The sequence below is a fragment of the Rhincodon typus genome, chromosome 6 (genome assembly GCF_021869965.1).
Source record: "Rhincodon typus isolate 14 chromosome 6, sRhiTyp1.1, whole genome shotgun sequence".
Classification (NCBI taxonomy): Eukaryota; Metazoa; Chordata; class Chondrichthyes; order Orectolobiformes; family Rhincodontidae; genus Rhincodon; species Rhincodon typus.
In genome coordinates, this window is record NC_063337.1 from 49967434 (window position 1) to 49989246 (window position 21813).

The window sequence follows — 21813 nt, forward strand, 5'->3', positions numbered from 1 at the left end:
CTAACCACTGAGTCACTGTGCCACCCCTACTGCTGGGGTCAAGGACTTTAGCTCTTTGTGATTGAAGCTATGACCATCTCCCAACTCAAAAACAGCATTCTAACCCTGACTTTGATAATATTTGCATTAAGATTCCATGGAATGTTGCTGTTGTACTTATAGATGAGATCCAAACCAGGTTCAGACAGACTGCCAGATATTGTTTTATCTCTATCCTACCCTCTATCCTGAAAGAGGACCTCCAAAAGATTTAGCTGATTGATGTGGGCTTCAATGCGGGCAAGGAACTCTAGGCGTCTCTTGGCAATCAGAGATCACATGCTGGCATTAAGCCATTTCTACACTTTGCCAAAGTACACCCCTCACAATTGCAACAGTAGTCATCAATATCAGCGATCATCCTGGGCCAGAAACATTGTTCTCTGGTCAGCACAGTTGTCCTTTCCATCACCTGGTATTCTGCTTAATCATGAATCATCACTAACACTTGAGGTTGTCAGAAAGGATGAGTTGCTTCACCTCTCTCTCCTTGTTATTAACCAACCGAAGGAGAGTTTCACCCTCCTCCTTGAGCCAGTTCCAAAATCTAAATAGCTTCTGTGCCTATTTGGACTCCCTCATCAGCTGACGTTGGGTTTGTGGATGTGGGCTATCGAATAGTGAGTGCAGTCTATGGAAGCCTGCATCAATCAGCTGAAACTTTTTGATGTCCTCTTTCAGGACAGATGGAAAAGCTAAAACAATATCTAGCACCGTCTGTCTGGACCTGATTTGAATCTCATCCACAAGTAGATCAACGACACTCCATGGAATCTTAATCCAAATGTAATCAAAATCAGGGTTAAGATGCTGCCTTTGAGTTGGGGCATGGTCATAAATTTAATGACACTCTCCTCCAACTGGGCTGGGATGGTTTTCTTCCCATGGTCAGCCTTCCAACTAAGGACATCAGCACTTTCATTATGCTTGTCTGACCTGTACCACATTTAGAATTGAAACTGCATGTGTTCAACAGTTTCTTGGGTCTCTGAACTTCTGAACTGCAATGGGTATAGCATGTGGCTAATTGGCCTTCAATGTACTGAGACAGTACAACTCCAATTGAATTACCTTTTAAAGAGGCTACACCATTTCTGCGTACTTAGGAATAAACTTATGATAAAAGTTTGCAGTACCTAGAAGTGATGCCGCATCTATATGTGATCAAGTCAGAATGAATGAATAGCTTTGATAGTGCAGTGTGTAGGCTTTACTCCAGCTGCTGTCACTCTGCATCCTCAAATGGCGATCTCATGTGCTCCCAATGTGCAGTTGCCTTTGCTGAGCATAACAATGATATAGTTTAAGCCTAATGAGCGCTGATATCAGTGCTTGTGTTCAGCTTTGTTTCTTCCATGGACAATGACATCATCAAGTAGATTGCGTAGCCCTGCAATGTCTAACAGGACTGAAGAAACAGTCATTCTGAAATGTCGTTATGAAAATAATGGCAAACAGCCTCCTTAAAATATTTTAGTGACCAACTCAGTTCCTAATAGGAAAATGACTGTCCGAGCTCATGATAAACTCCTTTGATTCTGGCAATGGGCGGTTAGGGTCAATTTAATAACCCTAAGCATCTCAATCCAACTACCAATCCCCAACTGCCTGTATAAATTCCTTATCTTTTTACTTTGTTTCCTGTGAATTTCTTGAAAAAGTATTACAATGTTGCCATTTACTTAACATGCACTGCAAAAAATATCCTTATCTCTTTAATGATTGGCACTGCCATCCAGGGGCTGAAAGTGAAAAAGACATTTGAAAAACATTTTTTTCTCTAAGAAGGGTCCCGACCCAAAACGTCAACTTTCCTGCTCCTCTAATGCTGCCTGGTCTGCTGTGCTCTAGCTCCACACTGTGTTTACTCATCAAGTTGTCAGTTTAATACTTTTTTGATCTAAGAAGTGCGATAAATGATTTTAAGTAAAGCACAAAATATTGATATAATATTTATTTCAATTGATTGTTTTATTTTTCCACAAGTGCTATTGATTTGGATTGCATTATTGTTAAATATGTAGCCTTTTATCAGCCTCTTTTAAGCTTAACTATAATGTATGACAAGAAATTTTACATTTCAGTTTGACTGGATACTTTTTGAATTAATGTACAAAGTATCTTCTTGGAAATGTTCATCTTTTAAAAATTATGTATATATTAAATGAATCAGAGTTTCATTATTTTGGAGATAGCAGGAACTGCAGATGCTGGAGAATCTGAGATAACAAAGTGTAGAGCTGGATGAACACAGCAGGCCAAGCAGCATCAGAGGAGCAGGAAGGCTTCATTATTCCTGCTTCATTATTTTGGTCTGTTAGGTGGCCTATTTCATTTTTCCATGATTTCCTGTATTAGAATGAAAAGAAATATTGACAGACTTTAATCCACCACAGAATACTACTGGTGTAACATATCTGTTGGTGGCAGTTCACTGGCAATAGTTTCAGTGCACCATTGCCAAAAATGTAGATCAGCATTAAGCCAATTTCAGCAGAATCAGTTTAAATGAAAACACTGTACCTTCAAGAGTTTATTCACTACAGTTTTATTATGCTATATAACTGGATTTGGTGTTTATTTATTAGCTACATATAAAAAAAGTGCCTCTTAACTTTTCCCTTTCCTATTAATAACTTTTAATGGATAGAAAATAAATAGTTCAAAAATAGTTAACAAATAATGTTCTACAATCTATTTGAATGTCTTTTCCCCCTTTATCAATGTAAATTATTCCCCACTTTTCTGTAATGTAATTCATCAACGCTATCAAGAGAGTGGCTGTTAAAAATGACAGTCTGATATACTGCGATGTTTTCAAATATCCTGGAATCTGATCTGCCACCATGATGCAAGCTATTGTCTCTATCAGTAATGCAGAAATACTTAGGTTAGCTCCGAGAACATAAGAACTAGTCGTGGGCAATGTAATACTGAAAGATTCAATCGAAGTTTATTACAGCTTCTAGTATGTACATGTAATATAGTCACAAGCACTTCATGGCTGGACTAATATTAACTATTCGGTTACAATCTACTACAAATAGCAGCATGCCTCTATCAGCATGCTTCAAGTGGCTCCAGTTAAGATGGAATTAGAGACCTATATAGCTTTGAGTCATCTGCTATGATAATGGCATGTGTCTTAAAGATATATTACATACAAGCTGTGGGACACAACATAATAGCCCCTTTTCCCAAAGTAACAAAAGAAGTCCCAAACAGAAATAGTCAGTTGTGATGTACGTGATGTTAATTTGATGTTTACACGAACTGCTAAAAACAGAGTTAACAAGATTACCCATATAATGCTTTGGAGGTTTGACAACCCTGATTTGATTGAGAGGTATATGTTGCATTTGGTTTCTTTGGGTTGATAACTTGCTTGTCTTGCTGGGGTTGCTCACATTCAACAACACTGCACAATCATCATTGGAGTTTTCTTCCTCACTTTCTTCATGTATGAGTGACATTCGTACATTTGTCTGGGATGACTTCTGTTCCTTTGCAATGTAGCACCATGATCGGTAATAACTTTGTATGACATGGGTTGGTTGCATATTTTAGAAACATTCTTGGTAAGATTCTTGGTAGTGTGGATGAGCATAGAGAATCGGTGTCCATGTGCATAGATCACTGAAAGTTGCCACCCAGGTTGATAGCGTTGTTAAGAAGGCGTACGGTATGTTAGATTTTATCGGTAGAGGGATTGAGTTTCGGAGCCATGTGGTCATGTTGCAGCTGTACAAAACTCTGGTGTGGCCGCACTTGGAGTATTGCGTACAGTTCTGGTCACCGCATTATAGGAAGGATGTGGAAGCATTGGAAAGGGTGCAGAGGAGATTTACCAGGATGTTGCCTGGTATGGAGGGAAGGTCTTATGAGGAAAGGCTGAGGGACTTGAGGCTGTTTTCGTTAGAGAGAAGAAGGTTAAGAGGTGACTTAATAGAGACATACAAGATGATCAGAGGATTAGATAGGGTGGACAGTGGGAGCCTTTTTCCTCGGATGGTGATGGCTAGCACGAGGGGACATAGCTTTAAATTGAGGGGTGATAGATATAGGACAGATGTCAGAGGTAGGTTCTTTACTCAGAGAGTAGTAAGGGCGTGGAATGCCCTGCCTGCAAAAATAGTAGACTCGCCCACTTTAAGGGCATTTAAATGGTCATTGGATAAACATATGGATGATAATGGAATAGTTTAGGTTAGATGGGCTTCAGATTGGTTTCACAGGTCGGCGCAACATCGAGGGCCGAAGGGCCTGTACTGCACTGTAATGTTCTATGTTCAATGGTCTAACATTTGCTCATATCCAAGTATCTGTAACTGGATTTCCAGCTCACACTCTCTGTCCAGTATGCAGTTGAGGTAGTTCACTATCTGCTCATTGTTCATATATTTATTTCATTCTCTTCCATTTTTGAAGAATGTCCTTTGGTCAGAATGGTTAGACAATTGCGTAAGTTGCTGGAAAAACTCAGCAGGTCTGGCTGTGTCCAAGGAGAGAAACCAAAGTTAATGTTTCGGGTCCAGTGACCCTTCCTCACAGTTCACTAGACCTGAAATGTTAACTTTGATTTTTTACAGATGCTGCCAGACCTGCTGAGCTTTTCCAGCAACTTCTGTTTTTCTTTCTGATTTACAGCATCTGCAGTTCTTTTGGATTTTATTTATGGTTAGACAATTGTTTGCCTTTTGAGCTAAATCGTGCTGGGGATGGTATTCCTTTCTCTATTGGTGTTGCACAAAAATGTAACAATGCAATACAAAAATTGTGACTGGCTGCTCAACCTTTAGATTTGATGGCATATATTATAGATTTGATGGCATATACTATATGTCCTTTTGTGCAAGGAGAGTGGTGAGAATGTAATATAGATCAATTGCCACTTAGCACACATTTTGAAACGGTTTGCCAGTGAACTGCAGTCCATTGTCAGTCACTATCTATTCTGGTAAACTGAATAAACTGAAAATAGTGCTCATTGTAAAAGATGAGAGAATGATTTTTATTGTATTTAAATACTCTAAATAAAACTAACAATAGGCCTATAATTCTTTATCTATAATCTGTATTGTTTATCAGTTTTCCTGTGCCTCAATTTTAAAAGGCGCATCTTCGTTTTAGAGAGCACACCATCATTACAATCCTCCAAAAACTCTTTGAGCTCCTGCGTATCCTTTTTTGTCTTCACCCCACAAGTGAACTCTGCATTCAGCCTCTTGGACCTGTGCTCTGAAATTCCCTCTCAACAAGTCATTTCTACACGTTAACACTACCTTTAAGACCCTTCTTACAGCCCATGCTTTTAAATGAGGTTGTAGTTGTCCCTCACAATGTCTCATTCTTTGGCTAAGTGTCCTTTTTGACTGAGTAAACATCTGTGAATCACCTTAGGATGTTTCTTGATGTTACAGGAACTATATAAAAACAAATTGTAACGTGCTACAGAATCAACAACGGTCTTTGTCCAAGTCACTCATCACTAGTGACAAATTCTAAAGTCATTGGAAACCTTTCAGATTAACACACGGGCACTCCAACAGTGACAAATACAATAACTTAAAGTGAAAATTAAGTGCTGGATTTCTGTTGTAATAACATGTCCATATAAGTCAATGTAAGATTGTAATCAAGCTCATGAGTTTAAATGGCAATAAAACACGTCAGGCTCAGCTTTGACAATTGCTGAAGTTACCAGAACCCTCAGACTGGAACGCTGCCTTGTAATTCACACACGTATTCATTATCCTGCAGTAATGAATGTAACACAAAGATAACCTGTATTTATCAGCGTATTTCCAGAAATTTCACCAATCACCCCAAGTGACAATCCTGCCTGTTTACAAATGTTCTGAAGAGTTATCTACTAACTCTTTAAGGACTGCAATAGCGATTTACAAAAGCATTCAGAAACAGCACGATCTGAAATTTAGGAATACAAATTTAATAACCTTTGCTTTTGTAACATTCTTACCTTTTTCTTAATGTGCTTTTTTAAAAGGCTTTTTTTCTATGGGATAGAATGGCCTAAAACTATATTAAATTAATTCTGTCAGCCAAAGCTAGCGCTGGCACATCCAGTGACAATCATCCCATGGTAAATGAAATATTTTGTTCATGAAAGTTTTTTGAATTAATTCTTTGTATACTCTATTTGAATTCACCTGCTCTAACATACCATTTTGAAGTGTAAATAATGATTTACATTACAAAGATTGTTGAAGTTAAGGCTTTAGCATTTCTCTATTAGTCTACGTTCCCTTAACAATACATTGTACATTCAAGCTATTACTGAATCAGAAGAATATTAAATATTAATATTCCAATTAATATTCCAATATTAAAATGCACAAAAAATTCTAACAATGTATTACTTCATTTCCTTCATGCCCCAGCACAGATGCTATTTACATTGGCTTGGTCATAGCTGCCTACCAACACATATAGGGTTACCAATCTAGTAAAAGTGTTTTTTTAGCTAATAACATCTCCAGGGAAATGAGGCAATTTATATCTACTCAATTCCACACCCAGTGGTCTCAGGGGCATTAGGTTCAGGCAGTTTATTAGTCATCTAAACAGTTAATATTTTTATGATCTTTGTACTTTATTTCAGCTTTTCTCTCTCCTAGCCATTTGTGTTGCCACATCATTAATTAAAAAGTGCCTTGCCCAGGACAGTTTTGAATTTCTGTTATAAGGTTTAAAAATTGCTTAAGCTGCTTTGATACTTTATAAGTATTCCCTAGATTCCTGCAAACCATTAAAAATTGGAATTTTGGTCACTGAGATTCATGAAGCATGAATTTTCAGCTTTTATGAAAGGACTACTTTTATAATAATTTCAACATTATTAAAAACATAACTTCCAACAATTTTTAATGCTGTGTACTCTTAATAGAAAGTCACAGGGTAGCACATTCCCAATATAAAATTACATAGCCTTCTGAATCAAAAGGATCGATAATTTACATTTCCAAAGCATCATTAATGTAAAGAATGTTTCAAAAAATAAAAGCAAAACGCATTTTAAAGGGGAACTAAAGAGAGTTCTGAAGTCTCAAAACGTTAACTCTTGTTTTTCTCTCCACAGATGCTGCCAGACCTACTGAGTTTCCCCAGCATTTTCTGTTTTTATTTAACATTGAAAGAAATTTCACTAACAGATATAGAAAAGTTGCTCAGCCAGGAATAGTAGATGGTTTGGGTAAGTAGTTCCAATACGCTGGACTGGCTGAAAGCTAAGCTAGCTGTCTGAGTAAACCAAGAAGAGCTGGAATCAAGCTGGAATTAAAGGAACAAATCATTCAAGAGAAAATATGAGTTTGAAGAAGATTGAAGAAGAAGAAGAGAAAGAGAAAAATAGAATCAAAGAAAAAGAGAAAAGAGTGAAAGAAAGAGAGAGAAAGAAATAGATAGAGAAAGAAAGAAAGTGAGAAAGAAAGAAGGGAAAGTAAGAATGAGAAGAAAAAGAGAAAGGGGAAGTGAAAGTGCAAAAGAAAGCCAGGAAGAGAACAAATGAAAGAAAGTGTGGAAGAAAGAGAGAAAGAAAGGAAGGAAAAGAAAGATCTGAATAAGTGTAGTAACTGGATCCAGGTGGACCTTGTTGACTACGAGGTCCTTGATTGAGATTGTTAACACAGGCTAATCAGGAAGCCCTGGCAAGTAGAGCATGGGAACTACAGAGTATCCCAATAGAAGTGGACATCCTTACCTGTCCAACTGAGCTTGGGGAACACCACTTGTGTCTGGGCAAAGCCCCACACAAGGCATATCCTGAGCAGAGAGACCCTAGGGCAGCCCAAAGCAGAACCCCACGTCAAAGTTGAGCCTCAGCCAAGTAACGACTTGGATACAGGGGTAGGAGGCTCTATAGCCAAATTTGCAGACAACACAAAAATAGGCAGGATGGTAAATTGCAATGAGGAAATAAAACTTTACAAATGGATATAAATGGGTTAGGAGAGTGGGCTAAAATATGGCAGATGGAATTTAACATGGATAAGTCTGAGGTCATGCATTTGGCCAGAAAAATGGGAAGGCGACCTATTATCCAAATGGGAAGAGACTTTGGGGTGCTCCAGTGCAGAGGGATCTGGGTATCCTTGTTCATGGGTCACAGAAAACTTGCATGCAGGTACAGCAGATAATAAAGAAAGCAAATGGAATGTTGACTCTTATAGGTAAAGGAATAGAATATAAAGGTTAGGAAGTATTGTTGCAACTATACAAGGTATTGGTGAGACCACATCTGGAATATTGTGCACAGTTTTGGTCCACTCATTTGAGGAAATATGTAGTGGCATTGGAGCCATTCAGAGGAGGTTCACTAGATTGATCCCAGAGATGAGGGGTTTGTCATATGAAGAGAGATTGAACAGTTTAGTCCTATACTCTCTGGAATTTAGAAGAATGAGGGGAGATCAAATTGAGGTATTCAAGAAAATAAAAGGTATGAATAAAATAGATGTGGAGCTGATGTTTCCTCTTATGGGGCACTCTAGGATAAGAGGTAGGAAGTCTAAAACAGAGTTGAGGAGAAACCAATTCTCCCAAAGGGTGGTGAATCTGTGGAACTCACTACCCCAAAGTGCGGTGGTTACTGGGAAAGTGAGTAATTTTAAGGAGGAGATAGACAGATTTTTAACTGGCAATAGGTTGAAGGGTGAGGAGCACCCATGATCGAATGGTGGAACAGAATTCAATGGGACCAATGGCCTAATTCTGCCCCTATATCTTATGAACTAAAAGTTCTCCAGGTTCTGGGCCAGGAAGCCATTGTAGCTGCTGCTGGTATGCAGACAGCAAAGGAGTCCTACAAGACCTAACGTGAGTAAGAAAACTTGTAGGCCAGTACCCAGGTGAGTGCACACCCTAGAGAGTCCCCCTACGTGTGGGTTAGAACAATTAAATTACTCAGTGACATCCAAATCGGAACCGTTGGCAAATTAGGCATCAACTGGTCTTACCATGCAAATGCTTATTCCCTGGCAAGTGCTCTGATTCTAAATTTGACTGCTTTCACAGCATCTCCCAGCAAGTGTCCTCTGACAAATGCTATCTCTTAGCAAATAGAAACTTCTGAGCAAGTAACCATATTTTATAATCTTTTCTAAAGATAATTTTGCAACATTTAAATCAAGTGTGTGGGATTATGCCAATAAAACTAATCCACAATCAATATTTACAACTCTCAATCAATGGGACCACTTTAGTTGAGCGAATCATTTTTGCAACCTTTCTGTTAACTACCATCATGACTGTATAATTATAATACTACATATTTTATAAAGAAGGCTAATCTTTTTAAAATGGACACAGAATGAACACAGCTCCAAAGAGTCATATGTCTGCTCTCGTTGATTCACTCCAGCCAAAAACAGACAGACTGATGTGTTACTTACGAGGATGTTGCCTCGTTTGGAGAGTTTGTGCTATAGGGAGAGACTGAATAGGCTGGGGCTATTTTTATTGAAGTGTCCAAGGCTGAAGGGTGACCTTACAGAGGTTTATTAAATCACAAGGGGCATAGATAGGGTGGATAGTCTTTTCCCCAGGCTGGGGAGTCCAAAACTAGAGGTCATAGGTTTAAGGTGAGAGGAGAAAGATTTAAAAGGGACCCAAGGGGCAACTTTTTCATGCAGAGGGTGGTGCGTGTATGGAACAATTTGCCAAAGTGGTGGAGGCTGGAACAATAAGAACATTTAAAAGGCATCTGAATGCATATATGAATAGGAAGGATTTAGTAGGATATGGGCCAAATGCTGGCAAATGGGACTAGATTAATTTAGGATATCTGGTTGGCATGGGTGAGTTGGACCGAAGGGTCTGTTTCCGTGCTGTACAACTCTATGATTCTATTTGATTGTGATTAAAAACTGGTTGAAAGAGGCATTGACTACGCAAAGAACTGCATGAAGCTAGGTCCAGATACCAGCACCAACTGAAATAGCTATGAACAGCATGTGAAAGTTGGGTTTTCTCTCTGACACTGTGAATTACAAAGATAAGGTTTCTAGAAGCCTCTGTTTTGCTTAAAATAATTCCAGGCAGTTTTCTAGTATCTTGCCATAGGAGCAGTGAGGAGGAGAGACCTTACTTGATCCCCCAAGCTGCTCAACTCACTCAGTCTACCTACAACAAGCTCCAACTATTCAAGTACATTGCCACCGCAGCTGCTGAGTCTGACTTCAGAGAACACTTCAACCAAGCCAGGCCTGGAAAAAAATAATTTTCAATCTCACATGTAAACTTCATTCTTACTCACTTTAAGTCTTTGTATTTGTATTTTAGCAAATAATGCCATCACTGTTAATTGAATAATTTGAAGTGTTCATTCTGCAATGAACTAACCTTTATTTTGCTTAAGGCTAAAAATTTGTTGTGAGCTATTTTTAATTTGAAACACTAAAAAATAAAAACAGGAGCTAAACAGGTACACAAATTCACAGTTTCACTCAGAGGATATGCATGATCATGACACTTTGGTTTGTGTCTGAACAGGGTGCCCTGTGCCATTTGGTACTGTTGGTACCTTTCTGATCATAACCTCAATTTTATTTCTCTTAAAGCCACATGACCCTGAAAGAGACATGCAGTTTAAGACTTTTCACCACCCAATTTATGCACAGGATAATTTGATTATCTTAAGCCTTATTAATTATACTAATATCTGCAATGGGAAACCTGATAGATGAGATAACAAATGGCCACTTTCACCCAAACCAATGCATAAGTCCTGCCCTGGTTTGCCTTACCAATATGCAACACCTCACATTTATCTAAATTAAAATCCATCTGCCACTCCTTCGCCCATCTGATCAAAGACCCATTGTACTCTGAGATAAACTTCTTACACTGTCCACTACACCACCTATTTTAGTGTCATCTTTAAACCATACCTCCTATATTCACATCCAAATCACTTATATAAATAATGAAAAGTGGTAGACCCAGCATTGAAACTTGTGGCACACCGTTGGTCAGAGAGTTAATTGAATTTTAAGTGCAAGTTACAGTCAGCTCAAATTGAGCTTCCATGATCTAGATGTTTTCTATGCCAACCCATTCAGAGGTGGAATTACATACCTCTGGATGGGATGCTCTTTGGAGGGGTGGTGTGGACTTGTTGGGCCAAATGGCCTGTTTCCACACTGTAGGGGATTCTATGAAACTGATTAGGGACAGTCAGCATGGCTTAGTGTGTGGGAAATCATGTTTCAATAACTTGATTTTTTTGAAGAGATGACAAAGATTGATGAAAGCAGAACATTAGACATTGTCTACATGGAGTTCAGTATAGCTGTTGCCAAATTTCCACATGCTGGACTGGTTAACAAGGTTAGATCACATGGGATCCAGGAGGACCTAGCCAATTGGATACAAAATTCGTATAATGGTAGGAGACAGAGGGTGGTGGTGGAGGGTTGTTTTTTGGACTGCAGGCCTGTGACCAGTGGTGTGCAACAAGTTTCATTGCTGGGTCTACCACTTTTCATTATTTATATAAGTTATTTGGATGTGAATATCGGAGGTATGGTTTGAAGATGACACTAAAATAGGTGGTGTAGTGGACAGTGTAAGAAGGTTATCTCACAGTACAATGGGGCTTTGATCAAATGGGCTAAGGAGTAGCAGATGGATTTTAATTTAGATAAATGTGAGGTGTTGCATATTGGTAAGGCAAACCAGGGCAGGACTTGTACAATTAATGGTAGGGCTCTGGGGAGTGTTGCCAAATAAAGAGACCTAGCTGTGCAGGATGCATAGTTTCTTGAAAGTGGAGTCACAGTACTGGTGAAGAAGGCATTTGGCACGCTTACCTTCATTGGTCAAAACATTAAGTATTGGGATGTGGTTGTACAGGACATTAGTGAGGTCACTGTTAGAATACTTCGTACAATTGTGGTCATCCTTTTTTAGGAAAGATGTTGTTAAACTTGAGAGGATGCAGAAAATATTTACAAGGATGTTGCCGGATCTGGAGGGTTTGAGTTATAGGGGGAGCCTGAATAGGCTGGGGTGTTTTCTCAGGAGTGTCAGAGGCTGACGGGTGACCTTATAGGGGTTTATAAAATCATGCGGGGCATGGATAGGGTTCAATAGCCATGGTCTTTTTCTAACTGATGGTTGGCTCAGTTGTACAGGAAGACAGGAGGAAGATTGGGAAAGCAGCTGTGATAGGAGATAAGAATTTATGGGAACAGACAGGTGTTTTTGTTGTTACAACCCACTTGGGAAAGTATGCTGATTCTTGAATCCCACTACTCTTGGGGTCACCGCTAAAGTAATCAAAGTATGCAAATTCCGTATTTTACTCAATGGTAAATGATGGAATCAGGTTAACAGAACCAAGTTTCTGTACTTGACAAGAGCTACTGTTTAGTATAAATAAATAAATTATAGTCACAGGTAAACAAAATTAGAAATTATTAGCATATAACTATCCGAGATGAAACTCTAACCCCCTTTTAAATCCCTACAAGCACAAACAGATGAATCCAGGCAAATAAATTGATTTATGGATGGAGGAAGAAAACTTTATTTGACACTCTCTCTGCGCCCATTTTCACTCTGTCTCTCAGTTACTTTTCCCACTTTATTGCTTCCTCTGCTCCCCTTTGCCTTTCTTTCTCAATTAATTTTATTTTAATTTATTCACAGAATATGGGCTTTGCTGGTTGTGTCAGCATGTATTGCTCTTCCTTAGTTGTCCTCGTGAAGGTGGTGGTGAGCAGGCTTCTTGACCTGCTAAAGTCCGTCTGCTGCAGTTAGATGCACAACGTAGTTGGGGAGGAAGTTTCAGGGTTTTGACTTAGTGACACGGAAGGATTGACGATACATTTCCAAGTTTGGGTGTTGAGTGGCTTGGAGGGAAATCTGTTAATGGTGATGTCCTCATGTATTTGTTGCCCTTGTCCCTTTAGATGGTTTGAATTTGTGTCTAAGGAGCCTTGGAACACTTTGCTGCTATCGAGTGTTGATGTGGATGAAGTCAATATCCGTGTGGTGCCAATCAAGCAGGCTGCTTTGTCTTAAATGGTTTCAAGCTTCTTGAGTGCTGTTAGAGCTGTACACATCCAGGCAAGTAGGAAGTGTACTCTATAACATTCCTGACTTGTGCTTTGTTGATAGTGGACAGGCTTTGGGGAACCAAGAGATGAGTTACTTGCTGCAGGTTTCCAGCCTCTGATCTGCTCTTGTTTACACTATTCATATGTCCAGTTCAATTACTGGTCAAGCGTGGGAGAATCAGTGATGGTGACGATACCAGTGAACTTACGGGGCAAACGGTTAGATTCTTTCATTGGAAATGATCATTGCCTGGCACTTGTGCAGTGCAAATGTCACTTGCTGCAAGTCAGCCCAAATTTGGACATTGTCCAGGTCTTGCTGCATTTGGACATGGGCTACTTCAGTAAGAGGAGTTGCAAATTGGTGCAGAACATTGCGCAGCCATCAGTGAACATCCCCATCTTGACCTCATGGTAGGGGGGCTGCACTGATGAAGCAGCTACATATAGTTGGTCCATGGTACTGCCCTGATGAACTCCTGCAGAGGTATCTGAAAGCTGAGATGATTGACCTCCAACAGCCACAACCACCTTCTTTTGTACAAGGTATGGCTACAACCAGCAGAAAGTATTTCCCCAATTTCCATTGACTCACATTTTGGTGGAGCTCCTCAATACCACACTTGATTGAGTGTGGTCTTGATATCAAGGGCAGTTACTCTCACCTCAGAAAATCAGTTCTTTTGTCCATGTTTGGACCAAGGGTGTAATGAGGTCAGGATCTGAGTGGCCATGCCAGAACTCAAACTGAGAATCAGTCAGCAGATTATTGCTAAACAAATGCTACTTGATAGCACGGTTCATGGCATTTTCCATTCCTATACTTATGATTAAGAGTAGATTGATAGGGTTGGAGTTGTCCTGCTTATTATGTACAGGACATAGCTGGGCAATTTTCCACATTGTCATGTAGGTGCCTGGGTTGCAGCTGTACTAGAACTGCTTGGCTAAGTGCTCAGCATGTTCTTGAGCACAAATCTTCAAAACTATTGTTGGAATGTTGTCAATGCCCAAAACCTTTGTAGCATCCAGTTCCTCCAGCCATTTCTTGATATCACACGAATTGAGTCAAATTGGCTGAAGGCTGGCATCTGTGATGCTAGTCTGTTTCCATAAACATAAACCGCATGACCTCCAAAAGTTTCTACATCCAGTACGACGGATTCTTCGCGTTTAAATCATAGTACCGAAAGTTTCTATTTTCAGAGCGATTTTAGTGGTAGCGGTGGTCGCGCCATCCGCCTCGCGTGCGACCACGAGGTTCCAACGGACCGTGTTCCTGAAATCTCCCATGAGCCAATCGGAGTGTTCCGACCGAATGGTCAATCAGAGCACAGTAGTACCAACCACTCAGGGCGCGCCGAAGGGCCATACAATGCTAAAAAAAACCCGGGAAAGAGTGGTGGCGCGTGACGTCTCGCCTTTAACGGTCGGTGAAAGCGCGCGACAGTTTCTTGGCGGGGTGGGAAGGGGAAGGGAGACAGGGACTTGTTGTAGCCCATGGCGGAGCTGGAACCGGAACCTGGCTCTTTGGCCGCTTGGTTCGGTGGAGCAGCCGTGTTCTGGGTGCTGGCGGTGGAACGATACCTCTCGGACCGTCTCGGTAGCCGATATGACGTGACCCTGTATGGCCAAAGAGACGGAGACCGGGCCACACTGAAGTATTCGCTGTCTCCGCAGCTAAACTGTTTCGTGGAGAGAAACGTGTTATGCTCGGGCTGCCCGCTGAGAGTGAGCCGCTGCTCGGTGCTGTCGGACGGGCTTAGGGTGATAGAGAGAGCCGAGGTGTTAACGGGAACCATTCCACCGCCGGCATATGTTGCGTCTCTGCCCATCCCGCGCCCTTTACTGTGTCGTATTAAGTACTACCTGCCCCTATGGGAGGAGAGTGACTATTATGGGGAGGAATGGATTATGCAAACGCACAGCCAAGAATTTGTCAACCTGGAAGGTGTGGTGTTTCATCGCTACTAAAATCCCAAACTCGTAAACTTTTTTCGGCTTTAAATGATTGCGGAATTCTTACAAATAAGGAAAGAGACCTTTTGGCCCATTGTCTGCACACCAGCTCGCCGAATGGGTAGTGAGAGTGTACATTGTTCTTATTCAAATAACCATCTAATCCATATCTGAACGCATTGATTGAACGCTTCCTCTGTGCACTCAAAGCAGCGTATTCCTGATCCTCATTTACTGGTTGCGTGAAAATTGTTTTTTCTTCGAATTACTTTTGCTTTCACTAACTGCTTTAAATCTGCGCCTCCTCAACATCTTCGTGGGTGGGAATGTTTTCTTCCTATTTGCTCAGTACAGACCCCTCATGAATTTGAATACTTGGTTCTCTTTTCAATATTCTCTCTAATCCTGACATCTGCAATCAATTTTCTCAAGAAGGGTCCAGACCTGAAACGTCAGTTTTCCTGCTCCTTTGATGCTGCCTGGCCTGCTGTGTTCATCCAGCTCCACACCTTGTCATCTGCAATCAAATTCCTTATTTGTGGAGCCATTCTTGTAAACCTCTTCTGTTCCAATGCCCCTCAGCCTTCCTAAAGTTTGGTATCGGGAAATGGAAGCAATACTTTAGCTGAGACAGAACCAGTCATAGGGTTTTACGGCATGAAAAGATTCTTCAGCCTATTGTCTCCATGCTGGTCATTGTAATCCCATTTTAACCAGCAATTGATCTGTAGCCTTGAATGCAGTGGCATTTCAGTTGTTCATGGTTCCTGCTTCTATCACAGTTTTCGGTATTGGATTCCAGAGCTTTTAATCCTCTGATTTAAAAACAAATTCTCAAATCCCCTCAACATGTCCTTTAAAGATGAATGACCCCTGTAATAGGAATTATTTCTCCTTATCAACCCTATTTATACCCTTCATAATTTTGTGTACCTTAATCAGGATCCCTGCCCCCACCCACCCCAAGCCTTTTGTGCTCTAAGGAAACCAAGCCTGAACTATCTAGTCTTTTTTCATTGCTGAAACACTCCAATCTAGGCAATATCCTAGAGAATCCCCTCTGTGTGCCCTGTCTAGAGGCATCATATTCTTCACATGGAATGGCAAACAGAACTACAAGCCTGTATTTAACTTCCTATGCAGCTCCATCATAACCTCCTTGCTCTTTTGTTCGCTGCCTTGACTAAGGTAAGAATCCTGTGTGCCTTTTTAACCATCACCTCTTACCTGTTGTGGTGTTTTTGATAATCTGTGGACATCCAAACCAATGTCTTTCTGATCCTAAGTATTTGCTAGGATCCTAGTGTTCAAAAGCATTCCCTTGCCTTGTTACTCCTCCCAAAATGCAATACCTCACTTTGCAGAATTAAATTCTGTTTGCCAATATTTGACCACCCTGTCTGTTGTCCTGTAGTCTAAGTTGCCTCCTTGCTATTCACCACACTAACAGTTTGTCATCTTCATGAATGAATCATTAATATACACTAGAAACAGCAAGGGACCCAGTACTAAACCCTGTGTTACACCACTGGACACAGGCTTCCAGTCTCAAAATCAAAAGTGCCCTTAAACCATTACTCCGATGCCTGGCCTGACCTAATCACCACATCAAAAATTTCTAACAAATTTGTTAGAATTGTCCCCAGATGAAGCCATGTTGACTATCCTTGATTGATTTATGTCACGGTAAGTGGAGCTTAATTCTGTTCCTCAATCTTTTTTCTGTAGTTTCCCTGCCATTGATATTAGACTCACTGGCCTGTAGTTTCCTGGTTTATCCCTACTTCCCTCTTGAATAATGGTAACACATTAGCTGTCTTATACAACTTCAGGGCAAGGCCCTTTCCTAAAGAATAGGATAATGTATGCTTTATTAACTGCTGTCAGCCTGCCTTGTACCCTTTAAATTGCCTACACATATACAACCAGATCCTCAACCACTGCATCCTTTTTAGAGATTCAACCTTTGTATTGTATTTCCATGTTCTCCTATCAAGGTGTGTAACCTCTTATTTCTCTGCACTGAACTTCATCTGTCACCTGTCTGCCCACTCCTTCAACATGTCTGTCCTTTTGAAGTTATACACGATCCTCTTAATGCACAATGCTTCCAAGTTCTTGTACCAACTGCAAATTTTGAAATTGTGCACACACCCCATGGAACCACTACAGATCTTCCACAGTCTTAAAGATATATATCCAGGAGCTTTGTTTCTTGTCTCGTGGACAATTTTGTCTATGTTGCTGTTCTTTTTATTCCAGGAGCGCTCTCTTTGCTCACGAGTTTGTTGTGTATCGCTACATTAAATGCTTCCTGAAAGTCTATATACTGCACAGTAACAGCATTGCCCTGATCATCGCTCCTCAGAAAAAACTACAGCAAGTTAGTTTAACATAATTAAGAGAACCTGCTGTTGTCTACATGATTATTAGTCTTCTGAGGGAAACGTAAGGGAAATACAGGAGAAAGATCAAAGTGGCATTAAATCTGTATTCTTATAATTGAACACTTTTTTGTTTTAAAAAGTTCCACATTATGGAATACAGTGATGGCTAAATGGTTGTTTAGCTGGAGCAGGGAAGTTGGAGAAACCAGTTTGTGTCAGGGAACCTCTTGACATGCATGCAACTTGAGTAGGTAACCTTGCAGTAATAATAAATACTTCTGGCCATTTTTAGAGCCACACAATACTGAGTTAAGGTGAAGTTGCAGTGTTGGATATGGATGTCACTCGCTCAACCAGTACTTCAGTCCCTAAATCAGCAAGGAAGAATGAGCCACGTGGCTATTAGACAGAGGCCAGTATTGGTAAGACCACAACTATATTTATTGGGCTAAAATTAATGTCAGATTTCTGTTGACCTGCAAACTGAAGGGTCACTTGGTGACCGCAATTGAAAATCTGTTTTGTTAACCTTTCTGGCCCTGTTTTCTCTGGATGTTCTATGATAATCTACTTAGATCTGCAAGACCACGCTAAAGCACGATGATAGCAGAGCCAATCTTCCCAAGGATGGAAGTCTGTTTGCTGTCAATTTTCCTGGGAAATATAGTGACAACCGTGCTTACTTTTTTTAACCGCGAGTCTAACCACCCCCCTCTACAGACCCCTTGTCCCGCCTCCAACATACCCCATCCTCCTGGACACCACCCCAAGGCCTCCTACCCTCCCTTGGCCTCTTCATTTCCAACTGCTGTCGCGACATCGATCGCCTCAACCTCCCCACCCCTCTCACTCACTCTAACTTCTCCCCCACAGAACATGCAGCCCAGCCCTCACCTCACCATCAAACCCGCAAATAAGGGAGGTGAAGTTGTGGTATGGTGCACTGACCTTTACATCGCCGAGGCCAGACGCCAACTCTCTGACACCACCTCCTACCACCCTCTCGATCATGACCCCACCCCTGACCATCAAAACATCAACATCCATAACCTCATCACCTCTGGTGACCACCTGCCCACAGCCTCCAACCTCATTGTTCCCCAACCCCACACCGCCCGTTTCTATCTCCTTCCCAAAGTCCACAAACCTGGCTGACCTATCGTCTCTATCTCTGCCTGTTCCTGACCCACTGAACTTACCTCTGTTTATCTCGACTCTATTTTCTCTTCCCAGCCCCTCCCCACTACATCTGGGACACCACCCACGCCCTCCACCTTCTCCAAGACATCCAATTCCCTGGCCCCCAACACCACTTCACTATGGACGATCAATCCCCATACACTTGCATTCCCCACGCAGATGGCCAAAAACCCTCCATTTCTTCCTCTCCCAAAGGCCCAACCAGTCGCCCTCCACTGGCACCCTCATCCACATAACTGAACTCGTCCTTACCCTTAACAACTTCTCCTTTAACTCCTCCCACTTCTTACAGACGAAGGGGGTGGCCATGGGAACCCCCATGGGCCCAAGCTATGCCTACCTCTTCGTAGGATACGTGGAACAGTCCCTCTTCACAGCTACACTGGCACTGTCCTCACCTCTTCCTCCACTACATCGATGACTGTATCGGTGCTGCCTTGTGCTCCCATGAGGAGCTTGAACAGTTCGTCAACTTGACTAACACCTTTCACCCCAACCTCAAAGTCACCTGGACCATCTCTGAAACCTCTCTCTCCTTCCTGGGCCTCTGTCTCCATCTCTGGTAACCACCTCAAAACTGCTATCTATTTCAAGCCCACTGACTCCCACGGCTATCTGGACTACACCTCCTCTCTCCCACCTTCCCACAAGAATGCGATCCCCTACTCCCAATTTCTCCACCTCCACCGCATCTGCTCCCAAGACGAGACATTCCTCTCCCGAACATCCCAGATGTCCTCGTATTTCCAGGGCCACAACTCCCCACCCCCTTTCAGTGGTCAAAAACGCTCTCGACTGCATCTCTTGCATTTCCTGACCTCAGCTCTCACACACCTTCCCTGCAACAAAAACAAAGACAGAATCCCCCTTGTCCTCGTGTATCACCCCACTAACCTCCGGATTCAACGCATCATTTTCCGCCACCTGCAATCTGACCCCGCAACAAAGGATATATTTCCCTCCCCACCCCTATCTGCTTTCCGGGGGGACTGCTCTCTCCATGACTCCCTCGTCTGCTCCACACTCCCCACTAGCCCCACCACCCCTGGCACCTTTCCCTGCAACCACAGGAAGTGCTACACCTGCCCCTATATCTCACCCCTCACCTTCATCCCAGGCCCCAAAAAACCTCCCACATCAGACAAATGTTCACCTGCACATTCGCTAATGTGGTCCATTGCCTCTGCTGCTCCCAATGTGGCCTCTTGTATATCGGTGAGACCAAGCGGAGGCTCGGAAGCCACTTTGCAGAGCACCTGCGTGCGGTTTGCAACAAACGACAACACCTTCCAGTTGCGAGCCACTTCAGCTCCCCCTCCCACTCCATGGACAACATGTCCATCCTGGGCCGCCTCCAGTGTCACAACAACGCCACCCGGAGACTGGAGGAGCAGCACCTTATTCCACCTTGGGAGCCTACAACCCAATGGTCTGAGTGTGGATATCACCCACAACCTCATCCCATAACCAACCCTGCCTCTCATCCCCCCACCTCCTTGACCTGTCCGTCTTCTCTCCCACCTCACTGACCAACCCCCACCATTGCCTACCTGCACTCACCTATTGCCATCCCACCTACCTTCCCCAGCCCCACCCCCTCTCTATTTATTTCAGAGCTCTCTACCCCTCCCCCCATTTCTGATGAAGGGTCCTGACCCGAAACATCAGCTTTCCTGTTCCTCTGCTGCCTGGCCTGCTGTGTTCCTCCAGCTCCACACTGTTATCTGTTACACCAGCATCAGCAGTTCTTACTATCTCTATTTATAACTGAGGAACTTATGTTTTTTAGCTGGTAGTTGGCAAATTTTGCAAAACAGTTGAAGTGCATGACTGACAATGCAGCATGGCTGGCCATGAGGGTTGAAATGTAATTTTGGTAAACTGGCAGCAACAGCTCTAGGATGTTCAACTTTCACCTTTTTAATGGATCTGTTGAAACAAGTGAATGGAAGGAACAGGGTGATTATAGCGGTAAAGGAGAAGATGAGATGGATGTGAAATGGCCAGATGCAGAGGGGAAGCAACAAGCAGCGAAGCTGGAGGGTAAAGGTGATTAGCATACAGATGTAAACATAAAGGTAAACTAAACAGAGCCGGAAAGAGAAATACACTGAACTGTTGAGGAGAAGAAGCAAATCAGTCACAGGAAAGGTTAGTCTTTGCTATATGGTGGAAAAGGAAACGAGCTGGTTTAAAATTGTCAAAACCTAGAAAGTTGTGTGAATAGGTTGGAGACACTAAAAGTGTTGTTTTCCCAGAAGTGGCCAAATCATGAATCGGGTATTATTGATTTGTCAGTGGAAAAGGAACTCTGGGAAAACAACACCATTTGGAGTGTTGTGATTTGAGAGGAGGAAAGTTCATAGTGTTGTGCCTTGCTAATGATAATCATACCTGTAAACGTGGAGGTGAAAACAGTTGTCTGGTAGGATTCTAGACCTACACTGCATGAATAAAGATCAGCATATTGTGGAACAGAGCAGCTAAATAAGCCACTTTTGTGCAGAAAATGATACAAGTGCTTGTCTGAAAGAACAGGAGCTTAATACCGTCAAGAATGTTTTAGTGGAGAGCCAGACAGCAAGGTGATCTCTTCAGACAGCAGCTAAGAGGGCTAGTACAACTCAAACAGTAATTTCTGGGTTTTTTCCTGTTTCGTTGCACATTTCTGCTTGTCAAAGTGACTGCCCAATTTAAAGATAAATAACATTGAGTTTCACTTGAATGTTTGCTTCACTTAATTGCCAAATAAATGTAATCATCTTTTCAGGATTAGTTTGAACACAGAGGCATGGATTCAACTCAGCTCACTTTCATGGGCTCAGTAATATTGGTGAAGGCCAATATTGGTGATTTTGTAGCCAGTCTGGTTCACTCTGAACTTTGAGAGAAGGCCTGCCCTGAGAAATAGACTTCCTACTTCATTCCAGGTAACGAACACTGCAAGATGTTCAAATTTGAAGGGTAACCTTTATCGGTCAGACAGCAAGATGCTTGTTAATGCTGTGTTAATAGGTTGAAGAGTTTACACCAGTTAACTTCAGCAAAAGCACACTATACTCTTTCACAGATAACAAGGTGTAGAGCTGGATGAACACAGCAGGCCAAGCAGCATCAGAGGCGCAGGAAGGCTGACGTTTCGGGCCTAG

General features: G+C 41.9%; 2 protein-coding genes across 2 annotated transcripts in view; both read left to right on the forward strand.

Annotated features, from left to right (window-relative positions):
- The window catches only part of LOC109927177 (mitogen-activated protein kinase kinase kinase kinase 4), a 189991-nt gene extending 175460 nt beyond the window's left edge, over positions 1–14531 (forward strand). The window contains exon 22 of the mRNA XM_020527107.2: positions 14325–14531. Coding sequence (XP_020382696.2) covers positions 14325–14531 — 207 coding nt within the window. The remainder of the gene's footprint in view (positions 1–14324) is intronic.
- A 3302-nt stretch (positions 14532–17833) lies between these two features.
- LOC109927175 (RPA-related protein RADX-like) overlaps positions 17834–21813 on the forward strand; it is a 74533-nt gene continuing 70553 nt past the window's right edge. The window contains exon 1 of the mRNA XM_048597955.1: positions 17834–17886. Coding sequence (XP_048453912.1) covers positions 17851–17886 — 36 coding nt within the window. The 5' untranslated portion in view covers positions 17834–17850. The remainder of the gene's footprint in view (positions 17887–21813) is intronic.